Here is a 20,026-nt window from a genome sequence, read left to right on the forward strand (position 1 = left end):
ATGAGTTATGCATACTGACAGTTCCCTTGAATGAAAGAAAGTAAATCCTACATCTGATACTATTAGACAGTGACATTCATATAAACATGCAGTGCTTCAAACTTTTATCCTTTCAGTTCTAACGTTACAATTTCTACCCTAATGCAGAATACATTGCAAAATTATTGAGTGCAACATTACAATCAGTAGGTTTTGCACAGTGATCTCTAATCGAGTACACTTGCCATCAATAAGGTGAAATTCAAAATGTCTATTTGACTGAATGACGTACACTGTTTACGAGGGTAAGCGATGTGTGCGATGAAAGACTTTGATTTCAAATATGATTGACTTTTGTGTTTTTTTTATGAATATTCTATTTAAGGAATGTATACAAGGTCAGGAATTAGAAGAGGAGGCACATGGATCAGAGGTGGTGGACCAGCTTGCTGGTGCGGTCATTACAGTGAAGAACATGGTTTCACAGAAAATCAAGAAAACAAGGGTAACTAAAACAATTTAGTTCACTAAAAGTGTTTTGGGCTGGTGTCTTCATAACATGTTTTTTTTATCTAAAGTGCTATATACTGTATGTTGGATTTACATTGAACATGTTTTTACAACCCATTTCCTAGAGGCCCAGACGGAAAAGAAGTATAAAGACAGAGACAACAAATGAAACCAAATGAAACTAAAGATGCTGTTTGCCAAACAGATTTCACCATGGAGCAACTATTATTTGAGGTGCAGCGTAGTCCAGTCAATAAGCAGACTCGAGATGCTTATGCCTAATGGCCAGAAAATTAATTGAATGTGACCGGTGAAGCAAGCAAAGTGGTGTTGGACCATTGCTGCAATTTGAGAACTCGACAAGATGAAGATGAAACTGAATATAAGGAAGATGTCTTTGAATTACTCACTGACCACTTCACACAATCTAAACCCGCAAAAAAAAGGGTCACCCAATAAACAATCAACATTGATGGTTTCTCCAATTTGTGTGCAAATAACACAAGCTGAAATCAGAGACTGAAGCCTCAACGCAATTGACCGAGGAACTTGCCAAAGATCTCAACTACAGTGTGTCTAGTTTGGCCGATATGTCCACCACAGTTGAGTCACAAACCACATTCATGCAGGTAGATAGTCTAATAAAGGAGCACAAATACATTGTATTCGACAGCTGCCTGGTAGAGATTATACTGATGCTGAAATGTGTCCATCCAGTGAGGGGGAAAGTATGCGGGGAGCCATTGGTGAATGTGACTCGTGTATCACAAGGCACTAACCTGAAAATCCAAGCCACCTGTGCACAGCTCCATGGTACATTTTCATGGTCCGCTCAACCGATGCTGGGCAAAGTGCCAGCTGGAAATCTACTGTGTGCAGCAGTTTCACTTTTCAGTGACTCTACTTTTAGTAAGTTGTCTAGTTTCTGTCAATTTGTTGGACTTCAGTTCTTTGCCAAAATGCAGTACTACAAATATAAAGAGAATTTGTATTCCCTGCTATTAGTCAGCCTGGAAAATTGAAGAAATGTCTATTGAAAGGACATTCTCTGGCAAACGGTTCAGGCTAGCTGGTGATGGACAGTGTGACAGCCCCGGATTTTCAGCAAAGTACTGCACATACCACTTTCAGGACATGGAAAATAAAGAAATGGTGAGTTCGGAGGTTGTGCGGGTGTCCCAAACTAAATCCTCAGTGGCCAAGGAGAAACTTGGTTTCATAACATCTTCAATCAAGGGGAATGCAAATAGACCTCAAACCCACTGACAGACATATTTCAATAGCCAAGGCCATGCAAGAGTAGTTTCCAAACATTCACAATCAATTTGATGTATGGCATGTTGCCTAATCAATCAATAACAAAATCACAGCTGCTGGTAAAAAAAAGGGTTCTGAAAATATTTGACAGTGTTCCCAGTCTTTCAGCAACCATCTGTGATGAAGCTCCAAAACGTGTGATGGGTCTGTGGAAATTCTACTAGATAAATGGCGCTCATTGATGCACCACTGTTCCAACGTTCACTCATGGACAGAGAACCAACATTTTCACCAATGTGCACATGGACCTTTATCGGATGAACAGGAACGCAAGAAGAAGTGGTTGGTTCCATCTTCACCTACACACAAAGCTCTTGAGAAGATTGTGTTTGATACAACTCTTTCAAGAGACCTGAAGGGACTCGGAGTTCTGTCACACCAGAGATTTTGAGGTGTTCCACAATATGTGCCTAAAGTACAGGCCGAAGAGGTTGCATTTTGTCATAGACGGGATGATCGCTCGAACATTACTAGCAGTATTAGCGCATAATGAGAATCTAGGAAGAGAACAATTGACAACTACAGGAAACTTTGGAATGCTTCGTTACAAAATGGCCTGTTCAAAACAAAGCAAAAAATGGGTGGCCAAGCCAATATACCAGGAAATGGAATTCGATTTTGTAAAAGATCTCACTTTGACTGTGTTGGACATGCATACTCATGGAATCGATCCTGATTTTGTTCCTAGAACACATACATTGCCACAAAACATTGCAAGAGAGCCCTGTCCAACAAAAGCGGAACTTGTTGGAAGTATAAATTATTAGCAGCGGTGTGTATTTTCCACAATGTTTGTACATTGTACATGAACAATGGAAATCTATTTAACTTTAATTTTAAATGTATTAAAAGTATCAAGAAGTATAAAGCGTCCAAATTGTCTTTTCAAATGTATCCTCTTTGTCAATTATTTTTGCAAGAAGAGCCTTTTGGGGGATGCCATACAGTGTAACTCTGTGTTTTCCCCCTTCCCACTTTCGGCCAGCTCTTGTGGGTCCTTCACTGATCAGGGCGCGGGAGGGTCAGATGGATATCAGCCTGAAAGCAACTGCGGGGTCTGCAGTTGCCTTTGGATGCACGTTTCCAAATAGACAGAATAAATACGCATCCCTCTAGCGAATGAGACCTAAGTTAAATAACCACTAGGCTTTGTAAGGGAGGAAGGGTCCTTTTGACCCTCCCTACATTCCGTATGAAGTGAATGCTATGCTCATTCAATTGCTGGAGACGTCCCTATGTCCGGGATAGTTGCGACAGAGCTTGGAAGCCCTTGCATGCCACTTAGCGACTCCATTTTTGTGTTGATCACAACTCAATTTTTTTACTAGGCCGCACAAAGGTTGCTAATAAGCTTTTTCTCCCCTCTCACAGTAACACACAGACAGCTTAACCACCCCCTCCTCCTTCCCTCCTGTCTGCGCTGCAGCTGTCCTGTTCACACGGAAACCTAACACTGTATTCTTCTTCTTCCTCTGAGATCACTGCCCTGTGTGTGACCGGGCTGGGGCCTGGCTCACAAAACTCATCTGTCTCCACAAAACATGTCCCTACTCCTTCAACTCCCACCGTTAGGAATTATTGCCTGTATAACCTTCGCTCCATTGTGTCCCTTTCATGTAGCATTTGGTGGGACCCTTCCCCACGGGCCACCCTAGATTGCCCCCAAATAACTAATAAGGTGTGATCATATATTCTCCATGGGCCAACACTTATCAATCTATTCGTTTGAACCGTGAGGCAGCAGGTGAATTAATCTTAGAACAACACTTTCAGATAAGGCACCTGGACCACCGTGCCCCTGTCCCCACTGAGGCCTAGGTCAGGAATGTCCACGTCTACCCACAATTTATAGTTCACCCCACGTTCTGGTATACGTTTTATGTTTTATACCAATCCTTGCATGTCAGTCGTCAATGTGTAGTTTAGATTAGCTAGAATAATCGACTTTGTGGATTCAACCGACCTTCAGCCCTCCCAGATTTACCCAGTTGACCCGCATGCCACAATAATCTACAAGTTCAGCACCAGCCAATCAAGCAGCATCGTCACCGTATATTCTATAATGGATCATCCAAATAAGCCAAGTAAGCGGCACAATGTAACACACATAGAACTCGTCATGAATGACGTGTAGTATGGTTAAAATGTGATGTTTCTGTATTTTTGGCAGAGTGCTCTCAGAGCAGCAGAGTCCTCTGCATGCATCATTTATTATATAAAGCAACCTTTGTTTGACTCGCAATCTTATATTAGGTATATGGTAGGTGAATTGGAGGTGGTGCGGGGGTAGGGTCTGGTGACCAGATGCGTTCAAAGGGAATAGGGGGCATGTTTTAGGGGATCACAACCTGGCAGGGAGGGGGTGGAGAGGGCATGAGTCGGCCAGCAGAGATGGATGGGGCACTAAGGTCGGAGCAGGCCTTGGTGTCACATTCTTGGATGAGCACATTTTGTCAGTGCTCGATACTCGCTAAAATGAATAGCTGCATTTACATGAGAACAGGAGATGCGCCGAGCTGACAGAGGACAGAGGTGGTGGGGGGCCGGCTGTGCACGGCGCTTGGAGAGGGAGAGTGAACATTTTGTGAGAACGGTGCAGGGGGGGGGCGAGATATACCACCTCTCCTTCAACATTTGTTAGTGCACAGAAAGTTCAGTGGAGATGGAAGGGCCCTTGGATGTATGACTTGTCAATGTCTTGTGAATGCCGCTTTGGACGGCCAGGCTAATCACTCACTGCGTTTGATGTTGCTTGTGGGCTGCTCACACCGAGGCATCCTGTACAATATGTTTTTGATTTGTGGCTTTCCTTCACCATAGGGAAAGTTAGCATACGCTCTCCTAAGAAGGAACAATTGTTGTTTGTCCTTGGAACAAAGGGAGGATTTGCTATGGATTGAAGAACGGGAGGTGTGTAGTACCGGCAAAAATGATACGTTTCAACATTTTAAAACTGGACAATGGAACATGTAATTTCATTTCATGAAAACCGTTGATCTGAGCGGACACTCTGCGTTATGCCAAGAGAATGGAAATACCAAATATTATGGAAGTTTTACTGAAGTTGGGGCACATTGGTTAGGAAATATAATGACGACATGCAAGCACAACCTGTATGTATTCGTCTTTGTACCGGGCACGTAGGCAGTCCAGCACCAAAATGCATGAAGTCCATGTATGGGTTCTCGCAGGTTCCACCAACGCAAAGTTTGTTGCTTATATTCCGTTATAATGCCATCTATGTGTTCGAAATCTTCCGTCAGCTTCTGCATCCGCATCCACATCCCATTGCGAGCTAAACATACTGGACTACAGCACTAACCTCTCAAACACATCGTAGACTCCAACTGTCCACAATGTTTTCTCTGTGTGTCCATTGTATCTGGTTTGTGTTCATTATTAGGTTTCACCCAGTGCAGAATTAAAGAGTAAATGGATGCATTTGAAACGGCTACTGAAATATATTTCTGTTATGTTTTCTACACAGATACATCCTGCCTTTCTGCGAATGTTATTGTTTCCAGATACCAAGTGATGGCTTCTTCAACAGGCACTGGCAGATAAATCTAAATGGCTGGATCACAATTACTCTTTTTTTGGGACGATCGCCTGGGACCGATATGCCCTTTGGCAGTACCAGCTATAAGAAGCAACCTGACATTGTTTACGGTGATCTAGAAAGAAGTTGATGCCGAAGCCTTGCGATTCAAGGTGCGTCCAATGCGCTTCGTCTACCGAAAGGAACACTTTGTGCCTCACAATAAAGATTTGATTTTTAAAAAAAAAAACGAAATTAAAAATTTGGTTGAAAATGGAAATTGGTGGATGTTCTCGGAGCGTTTATTGTGAAATAAAAACACATTATAAATTGCACAGTATTGGTGTTTCCTTTAAATTTCTAGTCCGATTTGGGACGCGCTGTGCTGCGAGAGGAGTTGTGTGTTGATATTCCGGGTTCTGCGTCAACTAACATCAAGACGTAGGTGATGACTGAGTTTGTTTGGCTACGCTACACACTAACGCCATGAAATTAGGCAGAGAATATCTCTAGGAATAGTGATGTCAGCTTCAGGGGCGGGGGATATGATTTAGCGCTGCAAGGGCAGTTCTCCTTGGGGCGATGCGGCAACGGATAAGATTAGCACAAGATGGCTGTGCCCTGCTGCCTGATTTTGCATGTGTAAAAGTGAGGAAAACTAAGGTAAGGTGCATAGGAAATGTTTTTACAATCGATCAGCGTATGCTTAAAACCACATTCCTGAATGCTCGGGACAATACTATTTTTGAGCGCACTATTCCTTTAAAGATTATGACACCTGATACAGTTTACAATGACCATAGGCAGTAGGGGTGGTAGCAACGTTTCTAGGTTGGGAAGAAGATGAGTGACATCCTTACAGGAAAGTCTACAGGGAGCCAAGAAAGAAGTCTGTGGCACTTGAAACCCCATAGATTATGAATGACCTTTTCCTGATAAGAAGGCAGAATCTAAAGGAGAGCGGGAAGGACTAACGACCAAGCGAGAAGCAAAGCTTGATTGTGGAAACTCGGCACAACAGTAACCACAATCCCCTCAGTTAAATCTAATCTCACAGTTTCTGTTTGTTATAATGAACCTAGTCCCTGGCTATGAGTCATTTGTTGATCCCTTGTCCTGTACGCCCCATACCCAACATTACAAAGCAGTATGTGTTGTATCATACTGTGAAATGATGGCAGAGCACTTCTCTGAAACTTAATATGCCTCATACTTACGATCAAAGCAGCAACACATTTTAAAAATAAAATGCTGAATGGGATACGCATTCGGCATTGGAAAAAATCATGAATTCCCATAATGTCGAAGAGGGGCTATAGCGGTTACAGGGGTGTCCTCTGCTACTCTGGTTCGAGATTATGGGAATTCAGGGATTGCAGGGGTGTTCCCCGCTTCCATGACAAGGAAAGCAGGGGAACCGAAAGTATTTTTTTTAAAAAGGTAAATAACAGACGCAGCGATGCAAAGTTTTACACTTTCAGGCTGATTCATGGAATTAATGTGCGCCGAAAATTCTGGCGCAGAGGTGCCAAAACATGTGATTCGCAGTAAAAGTGCGAAAATCGCAGTGCAACTGTGAAAATCGCAGGGAAACCAGTGCACATCGATTCATGGAAGTCCGTGCGCGAGAAAAATATTGGATGTGCGCTGAAAAAGTGCGCGGCGCAGGCCAGCGCACAGGTCATCCAACGGCGTGCGCCAAGGCCGCTGCGAAATCGCACATAGCGCGGCGCACATTACAAAAGTAGGCTGAACACGGGGAGTAACACTCGGAATGGGGAACAACGCGTGAAAATATGGGCGTCACGGGGGAAGTACAGGAGTCAAGTGCGCGGAACGCCCACACGCTCGCCTACAACTCGTATTCATGGAATCGAATAGGGCAAACCAACACACAGTCAAAGACGCGCACAGGGCCAAACAAGTACGCCACAAGAAAGCAGGCGGTAGCGTCCCTGCGCCTGAAATAAATGTGTGCCAAAATGTGCGCTAACAAAAAGCACCCATATACAGCTATGATGAATGATCCATACTGTGGCCCTCTAGGACAAATGAGGTGCAAAGGGGTACCGACAAACACGGACACCTGCTGTGTGAAAAATAGCGTGTGCGTGTATTACGGGGTGCATGGGAAGTTCCACACGCGATTGGCCTGGGCACGTGTATTCTGGGGTGTGCGGGAAGTTCCACATGCGATTTCAGCAGGGTACATGTATTTCGGGGTGTGCGGGAAGTTTCACACGCGAATTTGCAGGGTATGTGTATTTCAGTGTGCGCGTGAAGTTCCACACGCAATTTCAGCAGGGTACGTGTACTCTGGGTGCGCGGGAAATTCCACACGCGAATCCAGCAGCCTATGTGTATTTCGGGGGTGCTGGGGAGTCCCACACGTGAATTGGCCGTGTGGGTCCTCCCAGGTGTTCCCTCTACACCCTACACGGCCCCTGCAGGTGGCCCACACCACAGGGGACTACTCTGCACCCCTGCACATGTCCCGCAGGCAGCCCATCCACCATGGCCATGCCCCCCAGCCAACCCACATGTCACCTTGCACTACTGCCCACCAACGCATGTCTCGCAGCACCCCCAGCATCCAGGGGCACCCTCCACCAGGCCCCCACTCATGTCCCCCTGCACCCCCACCCCCCAGCATCCAGGGGCACCCTCCACCAGGGCCCCACTCCCGTCTCCCTGCACCCCCACCCCCCAGCACTGTAGGGCACCCTCCACCAGGCCCCCACTCCTGTCTCCCTGCACCCCCACCCCCCTGCATCCAGGGGCACCCTCCACCAGGCCCCCACTCCTGTCTCCCTGCACCCCCACCCCCCTGAATCCAGGGGCACCCTCCACCAGGCCCCCACTCATGTCCCCCTGCATCCCCACCCCCAGCACTGTAGGGCACCCTCCACCAGGCCCCCACTCCTGTCTCCCTGCACCACCACCCCCAGCACTGTGGGGCACCCTCCACCAGGCCCCCACTCATGTCTCCCACCCCCCCAGCAGTATGATTTGCGTGGGTACGTGTATTTCAGGGGTGCGCGGGTAGTCTTACACGCGATTTCATCAGGGTACGTGTATTATGGGTCCGCGTGAACTTCCACACGCGATTGCCCAGGGTACGTGTATTTCGGCGTGCGCGTGAAGTTCCACACGCGACTGGGCCTGTGAGAGTGGGGTACGTGTATTCCAGGGGTGGGTGGGAATATTTACTCGCGACTGGGCCTGGGAGAGCGTATTACGTGTATTCCTGGGGTGGGCGGGAAGATTTACAGGGTCGCCTACAACGCGCCAAAAAAAAAGGTCCAATCCGGAAACACGTACTCCAGCATGAAGCAGGCGCACGTCCCGCGCAGCATAAAAGAGTGCGCAAACAACAAACAAGCTCAGACACCAGGATGAATATACCATTCCTAGCAGCAGTGGCCGTGGGATACCGCAGGAGGAGGAGAAGGATAGTCAGGGCCAGAATCTTCAAACCCAGAACCAGCCTATTTGGTATGCCTGATGACCAGGTGTATGGGAGGTACAGGTTTCCACCACACATAATACTCGACCTGGTCAGTGAGTGGGAGGATGACCTCACATCACCCACCCTGTGCTCCCAAGCTCTCAGCCCCCTGGAGAAGGTCCTCAATGTACTGCACTTCTTGGCTACTGGATCATTTCAGCGGACAAGTGCCATAGTGGGGGGGGGTGTCACAGGCCACGCAGTCACAGTGCCTACACCAGGTGTTGGCCATCATCACTGCACGCCCATCAGTCCGCAGGCACATATACCTGCCCAGAACACCTGCAGAAAGGCAGGCTGTCAGCCAGGATTTCTACAGGGTGGCACAATTCCCCAAAGTGCTACGTCCCCCCAGGGCATCTGAGCACATCTATAGAAACTGCAAGCACTGGCATTCCATCAACGTACTGGTAGTATGTGATGCCAAGGGAATCATCACCTCAGTATATGCCAACTATCCAGGGTCCACCCACGACAGCTTCATTTACAGGATGTCAACCCTAAACCGGGACATGGAAGCTGGGCGGCATGGCGATGCATGGCTGCTTGGTGAGTATAAATGCCACAGCACATGCATTCATGACAGATACAGAGTAATGTCACTACCCCACTAATGATCCCCATCACCACCTCTCCAGGGGACAGTGCCTACCCTCTGAGCAACCACATGATGACGCCAATTCGGAACCCTATCACGCCTCCCGAGGTAAGATACAACACAGCCCATATTGCAAAACGGGGCATAGTGGAGCGCACATTCGGAGTGCTCAAGTCACGCTTTCGCTCCCTTGACCGTTCTGGCGGGCAGCTGTTATACGCTCCCCCAATAGTGTGCAGGATCATAGTGGCAGCATGTGTCCTGCACAATGTTGCAACACGCCGGGGCCTGGCTGTGGACATGGTGGTGCCCCCACATCCCCAACAACATGCACGCCCGCTGCACATGGGAGGGGAAAGGGCACGGGGTGAGGCAGCCCGTACACAGCTGGTGGCTAATTACTTCACATAGAAATCACACCCCTGTGGAGTGCACACAGCCCTGGCACATACCATCTGACAATCAATGATGACTCAATCTGACAATTATGATGAATTAAGGGACAGTCAACTGTCAGAACCATAGCAGCCTGAGATTGTTCATCTGGAAGTGTCACAATGTGTGCATCCCTACCTGCACAAACACCACCAATGCAGTGTCATCAAAAGACACACTTCTATGCAGCAAAAATGAATACCCACTTGCAAAATACAACATGAGAACAGTGCCATGTCACCCAACCCCTCCCCGGCACCGCCACACAACACACCATGGCATGTCATGCTATGTGAGAGCAAACAAATTAATCCCCACAACATGACAAGTGTCACAAACTACAGTGTCCCTAATGGAAACTGGCCACACATGAAATGCTCACAGTAATGCAGGACCAACAACACACATTACCAAATACTTACCAATAATACTAATCACCTACACAACCTCCAACCTACCATAAACATGACAGTACGGACTTAAAAAATTGGTAGCCTCACTACCTGATAATGCCAGCACTTCGAACACTTCCAACTGTACAGTGTTAGCGCCACGCAAAAGTGTAGGTGCACTGTTTACAACATGGACTCCATTTCCAAAGTAGACCACCTTGTGAAGACATGACAAATGGACCTGCAAATTACGAGGATGAGATGGATGCAGAGGAACATATCAATACACCATGCAGTGTACAATACAACAACAATATGCACTAGGAATGTATACACAGTATTGAGTACAGACTGCCCACACATCAAATGGGAGTCCAACGTTCCCGTGTAAGTCAATGTCACTTGGGCACACCCTTTGCAAGCCCATGGAAACGGGAAGCAGGAGGGGTGTGTGTCACACAAACCCAAGCATCTGACCCAAATTCAGGACAAGCCTGCATGTGCCCAGCCACAATACAGCGTATGCCCACGGGAGCCACACAAGGCAACACACTGTCCAAAAAATCAAAATTCAAAAATCAAAAATGGCCATGAATGGGCCAGGGGGTGTGGGGGAGGCCACCCAGGAGGTCCGAGGACAGGGTGCACACCAAAACCCACCTGTGTGGATCTTGGCGGAAAAAAAACACCTCCATGGGCTCATGGCCTGCACGGCTACCCGATTGTGAGAGATTCACTGCTGTCGCTCTCCTCACCCTCTGCAGCTGCATCAGGAGGTGGTGGCACTATGGGAGGCAGCCCACGCAAAGCCCTAGTCTGGTCTTCCATGGCAGCAAGGATGCGGGTGTGGAAGGTCTGGTTCTGGAGGATAATCGTGCGGAGGTCCCCATGCAACAACTCACGGGATGCCCGGACCTCCTCCCTAGTTGCCTGCATCTCAGCTGAGAGCGTACGTGTGAGCCGCTCCAGCTGCTGTTCTGTCCTTGTGTTAGTTGAAGCCTCAAGCTCAACAAGAGTTACCCTGAGCTGACGGAGTTCCACCCTGTGCCACCGCGTCGGCGGGCACCACACCTGTCTGGGGCAAGGCGAACTGCGCCTTGCTGTGCCGGCACTGCCTGAGGCTGCAGGACTGCATTCCCCCTCTGATCTTCTGGCCCAGGAACAGGATCAGATGTTGCGGAGTGTGACCCTGCATCCGTAACCACCAAAGGCGGACCTACCAACACTGACATCCCCATTGAGGGTTCTACCCCTGGTGCAGGTGGGTTGGACAGTACAGAATCCCTCCCAGAAACACTTACCCGTAACCACCAAAGGCGGACCTACCAACACTGACATCCCCATTGAGGGTTCTACCCCTGGTGCAGGTGGGTTGGACAGTACAGAATCCTTCCCAGAAACACTTACCTGCGACAGCACATAGGTCTCATCATCCGAATTGACACCTGAATAGAGCTCGGGGTAGGTGCACCCAGAGACACCCCTTGAGATGATGGTCTGCAGCAAGTGTGGGTTCTCACCCACCACCACACCACATCCCTCACTGGTGCCCGGTCGGGCCTGAGACCCCTCCTGGGTCTGCACCATCTCTACAACCCCAGCAGTATCAAGTGTGTCATCCCTTGCAAAGACATGAAAGAAAAGAAATGCGAACAGGCATTAGCACCATGGCACACAATTAGGGCTGAGAAGCAACAGAAACAGTACTTCATTGACACATGTCCCACATGACTATATCCCTCCCATGCATGCACCATGACTGCGTATGAAGGGGAAGCAAATGGCACACATTAATGACACCGAGATGGAAGACCAACACATTTGCTGCATGCTGGCTAGCAGTGCCATCACACATTGGCCTGTGATTGGCATGTCCAATACACATACATGACACATGCCATCACACAGATGGCATGTACCATAGCCATGTCACACATGTGACAATAGGACTGAGAAATGCCTAGTGAAAGTGGTGGAATGCAGACAATCAGCCTGAATGAACAAAGAATAATACGCAACTATGTTGTGGCAAGATGACACTTCAAGGGCAACTGGCGTGAGGTTGGGCTGAATGTCTACTGTTGCCAGAAGGGATACTGCAATACCCAAATCCTGGTGCGCAGAATGTATTGGATGAAGCACATGGGTGACCCAAACCACTCAGGCACACACACCCTCACCTGGCACTCAATCAGAAGCCCTCACACACACACCATGCACATGGATGACATACACATGCGTGTGCACTCACCGGATAATGCCTCGTAATCTGGCAGGTCTCCCACGCCTTGGATCTGTTCCTCCGCGACGTAGGTCCCAGCAACATACTCGTGTGGAGTGAGTTCTATGTCCTCTGGTGGAGACCTACCTCCAGTCACTAGAGTTGCGGCATGACTTGAGGCCAGCTTTTTTTTTGCCCTGCGCTTCAGGTCATTTCAGCGCTTGTAGCAATCATTAGCTGTGCGCCTCACGAATCCAAGCGCACTTATGAGGTCCGCAATGGTCTGCCAGTGTGCCTGACGTTGTGCTGGTGTGGTCTTGCATCCTGCAGTAATCACCATTTCGCTGTCATGTGTGGACACATACTCAACAAGTGCATCAAGTTCGGCCTGATTGAAGCTAGGCTTTCTTGGTGGGCCGGACTGTGTAGCCGTGTCTGGGGCATCAGCCTGTACTGGACGAGCACTCTTCCTCTTCCGCTTGGAAGATGGTGGGGATCCTGAGTGTCCTACGCGGCTCTGGACACTAGGGGCAGAAGCCCCGGTGGACTGTGGACTAGGAGTGTGGGAATGAACACTCACCATGGGACTTGGTGCAGGCATTAGCTGAAGTGTGATGTAGTCAGGGGAAACGTCAGCAGGATGGACTGGGACTGACACTGTCCTGGCTGGGAGACTCAGAGCTGGGGTGGATGGAGCCGCAGCTGCCCCTGCAGCCTCCCCACCCTGCCTACTCGGGGCAGCAGATGACATAGCTGCCCCTGATCCATGTGGCCTGGTGACACCAACGTGCACCGCCACACATGGCCTAGACCTGCTGACCTGGAAGTCAGCCATGGAGTCACCCTGTGCCAGGTCTGGTGCCACAATGGGTTGGTCCAACAAGGGCTGAGCAGGGATGGTGTCAGCCATGTTACCCTCAACCAGGGGGGGCATGGGTGTCCCTGACTGGTCACCCACATATGGGGGGCTAGGGGCACCCTGCAAGTCCCGGCCACGTCCCCTACCGTATCCACCACGGCCACCTCTTGTGGCTCGGCCACCTTTGCCACCCTTACCGCGTGCTTGCCTCCCAACCATGGCACTGATGATGTTGTGCGTATGGGAGTTGCAGTAAACTATTGTCCTGGGCAATTGGGGGTCAAAAGGGGTAGGGTACTAGATGGAATTCGTACCCTAGTGCTCTAGCAAGGCTGTATGTGAACCCTGGTGAAAGATGACGGGTCACGCAACACACAGGCACCCCAAAAAAGGGAGATAATGTGCACGCAACCCCTCCTAGACCAAGTGCGTGGAAAAATAAACCTGCACTACGCTGTGGCACCCAGAAACACAAAATTGAACGTATGCATGTCACACGCAGCCTAGACTGACCTCTGAAGGGGTAGGCAACACACGGGGCAAGCACAGATGTTAAATACGTGCACGACTCACCGTCTGCCAGGAAAAATCGTGTGAAAAAAACGCGCGTGTGCGTGTTGGCAACACCCCTGCCAAAAGAAGAATTGTACGCTGTGTGAGGAGACAGGACAACAGGAGAAGTGAACGCTGTTTGAGGAAACAGGCCCAGGAAAAAGACAAAAAGAGAAAAAGCTGTCAGAGGTAACAGGGAGTACGAACTTGGAACGCTGTGAAGTAAATCGCGTGTGAACCGACAATAAGTACAGATTTCACCCACTCGCTCTCCACGAAAAGCACGTACAAGGAAATGGCATTCTGCACGTACCTTTTAAACATGCCCACACGTCCAGCGTCACTTCCGCGTGTACGCGCTAAGGCCCTATCTGTCATGACCGCAGCCTCCAAGGAGTCGGGTTTAGCCCAACTGCCTCGGAAGCTGGGTCACAACTTCATTTCCAGGCACCCATCGGCTCCCGTAGGGGCCTTATGGACCTTGTCCTGGCGCCAGTGGCGCCAGGCTCATCAGGGGACCCAGTCCCGGCACAGGACGTGCCGGGCTCATGATGCAAGGAATGGTGCTTGGGTGGACCTACCTGCTGCAGACCATGCTGCTCACTCACCTGCAGGATGAAATCCTCACCCATCCATGGCTGGAACTACTTTACCTTCTGGGTGTGGCCAGCACCACTCCCTGGGACTGGATACTGGAACTATTCTGGAAGCTGGGACTTCTTACCTGGGCGAGGCTGCTGTGGAAGGAGACACCTAAGCACTCCAGTAGGCTATTTAAACCACGCCCGATCAGAGCAACGTGCTTCGCGTTATTCTGCAATAGCAGCAGGACGCTCACCGTGTCAGCTCCAGAGAATCTGCAACTTCTGCATCTAGGGAAGAGAAATCCGTAATCTTACCTTCTGAAATACCATCTTCGTCTTCTGCAGCATCTGAGAAGGGAAAAGAACACCAGGTTAGCACGAGATAAAACCAGCGCAGCACTTACCCAGTCCATCGGTGCATCTCAAGCCACGGGCTGCAGCTTTCCATTTTTTGGCACCCTGTGGAAGCAAGGACATTGGTTAGTAAACCTCAGTGAAACTTTCCTTTCCTGCGCTGCATTCTTCTCGCCTCCGCCGACGCTGCTACTCGCTCTGCAAAACAAAAGGACATCATTAAGAAATACAAAACTCCATCTATACGCACGTGTTTTGGGCAGCTCTCATCTTTCTCACTCCTCGGCGCATTCCTCAACATCTATTTTTCTACCCAGCTGCTTCTGCAACCTGAAAAAGTAAAAGAGACATTAAGAAGTGCTTTTAACTTCGAATTGACATTTTCTACTTACTTGCCTGCAATACCTTCGCCATTCCATCGCTCTCCGGACCTCCATATTCAAGCAACCGCTGTTCGTGCTGCTAACGACGGCCTAGCTCCAAATCTTCATCCTCTGTGACCAAGAGGCTGGACAATTAACCAGTGAAGTAACTGGCTTCGGCGCCCCTGCACAGACGCAGGATGGAGAGCTCCGCTTTCACCTACATAAGGTGAGCACATTTGGCCTACAAACTACTTGGGGAGTACCAGGAAGGGGAGTCAGCTTGCCCAGTCAGGCTTATATATCCTTATTAACCCCTTGCTCTCATAATTGCAGACACCTCACCCTTCAGATCAAGATCTCAGTGAGGAGAGGGCCTTTACAGGGTGGCATTCGAGGCCTGCGCGTGACCCTAGAAGACTCCGAGAACCCCCAGCCCAGACCTGCGCCTCCGAGGGATTCAGGTGAGCGTTACACTATCCTCCAATTACACGAGCTGACACTCTGATGTGCAGTCATAGGGAAACACCCACGCACGCACGTCACAGATGCGCATACACGCTGAGGCCCTTTCCGCCAATTGCACGCTATGACACTCTGACATGCTTATTTTTTCTACGCGCCATGGAAAACGCATGTGCGCGTAACGTCATAGACGCGCCTACACGCTGGGGGCCTTTTGGCCAATGAATTCGCGTACGTGTGCTGACACGCTTACGCGCTAAGGCCCTTTCCTCGAATTACACGCAGACGTGCTTGATTTTCACGTGCCAAATCACTCCGTATCAAGCTGGCCACGCGTAAGCACACGGAAGACCACGCTCCTGCCCAAAAGGCCGGATTACTGCCCCCCAGAGCCCACAGCAGCCTCCCACGAGCCATCTGCTGCTGCCTGCCTGCCTGCTGCCACCGTGCCCTGCCATTTGGTGCCTGCACATCAGCCATCTGCAGGGGTCTAGTTGCTGTGTCCACCTCTGCTGGAACAGAAGACTCCCGACTGGGATACCATCACTCCACAGCCCAGCCCCAGGACCCAGTTGCCCACCCACGCCTGCCTCGGGGGTCGCCATGTCAGGGCAAACACCATCCGAGACCACTGGCGACCCCCAGCCAGAGGGGCAGAGGGGCACCAGCTTCAGTCAGAAGGAAGTTGGTGTCCTGGTGGAGCTTGTCCTGGGGAATTATGATGCCCTCTTCGGATCATCACGCGCCGACAAGAAAGGACTGACTTGGATCTGGACGGACATCGTGACTGCCATCAACGCGGAGGGGGTGGCAGTCCGACTATTCCATCATGTCAAGAAGCGCTGGGAGGACTTCAGGTCCAGGACCCTCAACAAGGCCCGGCGCCTCTTGAAGGCAGCGGATGCTAAGGGGTGCCGGGGCCACTTGTCGGAAGATCAGATGAGGGTCCTGGAATGCATATCCCCAGCGCTCCACGTCCAGGTCCTTGAGAGGCAAACCCGTCTGGAGTCGGGCAGTAAGTGGCCAAGCATTGCTGTGTGAGACAGGGCATGTTGCAATGTGCTGGTTGTCTGATACTTGCCTGTATGTGTGACATAGGCCATGTACGCGTGTGTGTGTGTGCAGGGACATCATGGTCATGCATTTGAGAACAGAAATGTGTGAAGCACACGGTTGGTGTATGTGTTTAAATGCAACATGTGGAGCCCTATGCGGAATGGACACATGAGAGCATGCCAGTCTCTGTTCCTGGACATGGGTGGGGGGTGAGGGATGGGTGCTGATGCCATGTGGATGTATGGTGTCCATGTCTGTGTGTCTGACCTGCGTGTCTGTGACTTGTGAATGCCATGGATGCATGACACATGTCTGTGACAATGTTCAGAATCACTGATGCAGCCTAGTTATCCTTGCATCCACTGTGTCTGGGGTGTACGAGTCCAGATGGATGAAAGTACAGTGAAGTGTGTGCATGTGATAGGCATGACCTATGATGCATGTGAGTTCATAAACAACATTGTATGTTTCAAGTGTCCCTTGGACACGTTTGCTAATGTCCATAGCATGCACCATGCCTGTTACTGCATGTGTTTTGCCTGCACTGACCCATGTGTTGTGGAGGGACATGATGGAAGGGATCTTTGACAGTGCCACTCATCTTCTATTGCTTCCTGTCTAGGGGACCATTGTACAGTACCCTGATGCTTGTTTTCTATGTCTCCCTCTACACAGCGCAAAGTGAAGAAGAGGGCGGAGACGGCGCTGTGGAGCAAAGCGGCGGGGATGCCCCCACAGCTGCAGCGGAAGGGGAGGGTGAGCCCCCACAGGGGCTTGCAACGGCGGAAGACGGGGCGGAGCCATCCAGGTTGGTGGTTTCCACAGAGGAGGAGGAGGCCGCTACTGAGCCGCACATGGGGCCTGGTGGGGGCATCCCTGCTGCTGCAAGTGGTGCAGTCCAGGGCCAGGGGCAGGAGGCAGCACAGGTCGCCGTGGAGGTGCCCGTGCATGTCACTGTCCCTGACACTGTGACTGCACCACCATGCACCAGCAGTGATGCCCCGTCCCAGGCCCGTCCGCAGGTAGGGGGGATGTCCATGTCATCTGACTCCCCTCCACCTGCGGACGAGGGGACCCATGGCCGTATGGAGAAGGTCCTGATTGGTGTTGCGTTGCGCACGGGTGTCATTCGTGATGAGATGCGTGCTTCCCGGGGGGAGGACGCACGTCATCATAAAGAGCACTGTGCCAACGTGGCCTAGTTGGGAGTGGCCATGGTCGGGGGTTTCATACATGTGTCGGGCACTCTGGCGACCCTCTCCTCCTCTGTGGAGGCTATGCGCCAGTCGTTCTCCATGCCGTCTTCCGGCCCAGATGCCACCAGGGCCCCCTGTGGACCTGCCCCGACCAACGCAGCCAACTCGGTGGGGATCCCATCCCTGCCACAGTTGGGAGTCAGAGGTCCAGCAGGGGTGGACACACCAGCAACTGGACCCCAGCAGATGGAGAATGTGACGGCATCATCGGGCAGGGCACGTGCACGACGGCGTCGGTGGATTCCATCAGCCTGGATGACGTTGTGCTGGCACAAGCAGTTGCGTCGGAGGCAGCGGCAGGCTCGACGTGGGAGGCATCATGGCTCGGGCCATCAACATCAGGGGTGCAGGCATCGGCCGCAGGGCAGGGCGCTGAGGCGGGCTGAGTGCCTCGAGGGTATTCGCAGGGAGTTGGAGCTGGACACTGCATTATCCCTGCGAGACCTCGGGGCCAGGGAACATGCCCGCCTCCAAGCCATTGAACAGGAGTTCGATGATGCCCTGGCCCATGACAACAACCAGTGAGCCGTCGGACTAGCCCGCTGCCCTTGTAAATAGTTATGTAGTTGTTGTTAGGTTTCCTTTGCTTTTTATTTTTTTTGGGACCTTTTGGACAATGGACCGCATTTTTGTATATAGTTTTTTTATTAGGTATTATTATTAGATAGTTTTCATTTCTTCTGTTGGGATCATGGACCCTGGATTGTTTATCTGTATATAGTTGAGTGTTGGATTTTATTTTTTTATTTGGAATTTACCCATGGAGCAATGGTTTTCGGTTTGGATTTTCCATTGGATTTACTTTTTTGAACTGTGACTTTGGACACCTTTCCTTTGGATTATGATTTGTGGTTTTACTTTATTTTACAGACATGCTGCTTTTGGTTTTTACTTCCCATTGTCGTTTGTTTATTTTTGATTCCATTTATGTTGCTTTTAATACATTTTCTTCATCAAACTTCAATGTGTAGTATCATCTGATTGGTTTCATGCATATCATGATATGGGTTTTGACATTCACTGACACCCATTGTGTGTATGTGAGAGACATGTGTTCATTTACATACTTGCCATTGGGGTTGTATCATGTAATTGCCATTTCTAAGTGGGTGGATGCAATACTTTGGGTGGGTGTTTGGCATGTGGAGGCAGCCCATAAGGGCCAGGGATCTAGATTGTGATGACGTGTTGGCTGGGGCACATGAGTCGGGGCCTGGTGGAGGGTGCCCCTGGATGCTGGGGGGTGGGGGTGCTGGGAGACATGTGTGGGGGCATGGTGGAGGGTGCCCTGCACTGCTGGGGGTGGGGGTGCTGTGAGACATGAGTGGGGGCCTGGTGGAGGGTGCCCCTGACTGCAGGGGGGTGGGGGTGCAGGGGGACATGAGTGGGGGCCTGGTGGACGGTGCCCCTGGATGCTGGGGGGTGGGGGTGCTGGGAGACAAGTGTGGGGGCATGGTGGAGGGTGCCCTGCATTGCTGGGGGGTGGGGGTGCAGGGAGACATGAGTGGGGGCCTGGTGGAGGGTGCCCCTGGATGCTGGGGGGTGGGGTGCTGGAGACATGAGTGGGGGCCTGGTGCAGGGTGCCCCTGGATGGTGGGGGTGCAGGGGGACATGAGTTGGACATGAGTGGGGCTTGGTGCCCCTGACTGCTGGGGGGTGGGGGTGCAGGGGGACATGAGTTGGACATGAGTGGGGGCCTGCTGGCAGGTGCCCCACAGTGCTGGGGGTGCTGGGAGACATGCGTTGTTGATCAGTAGTGCAAGGTGACGTGGCTTGGCTGGGGGGCATGCCCATGGTGGATGGGCTGCCTGCGGGACATGAGCAGGGGTGCAGGGTAGTCCCCTGTGGTGTGGGCTACCTGCAGGGGCTGTGGAGGGTGTAGAGGGAACACCTGGAAGGACCCACACAGCCAAATCACGAGTAGTACTCCCTGTGGACCCCTGAAATACACATACCCTGCTGAATTCGCGTGTGAGACTTCCTGCGCACCCCTGGAACACACGTACCCAGGACAATCGCGTGTGGAACTTCCCGTGCACC

The 20,026-nt window shown here is 50.7% G+C and overlaps 1 protein-coding gene across 5 annotated transcripts in view; it reads left to right on the top strand.

The window, feature by feature from the left end:
* The window catches only part of LOC138526199 (cohesin subunit SA-2-like), a 2,217,157-nt gene that overhangs the window by 2,021,484 nt on the left and 175,647 nt on the right, over positions 1–20,026 (top strand). Inside the window, exon 28 of one of the 5 annotated variants that reach the window (XM_069636633.1) lies at positions 5,294–5,677. The exons of the other annotated variants lie outside the window; for them this stretch is intronic. Coding sequence (XP_069492734.1) covers positions 5,294–5,495 — 202 coding nt within the window. The 3' untranslated portion in view covers positions 5,496–5,677. Of the gene's footprint in view, positions 1–5,293; positions 5,678–20,026 lie in introns of those variants that run through there. 5 annotated transcript variants of the gene reach the window in all.

The sequence above is a fragment of the Ambystoma mexicanum genome, chromosome 7p, assembly GCF_040938575.1.
Source record: "Ambystoma mexicanum isolate Mex_15411 chromosome 7p, UKY_AmexF1_1, whole genome shotgun sequence".
Taxonomy (NCBI): Eukaryota; Metazoa; Chordata; class Amphibia; order Caudata; family Ambystomatidae; genus Ambystoma; species Ambystoma mexicanum.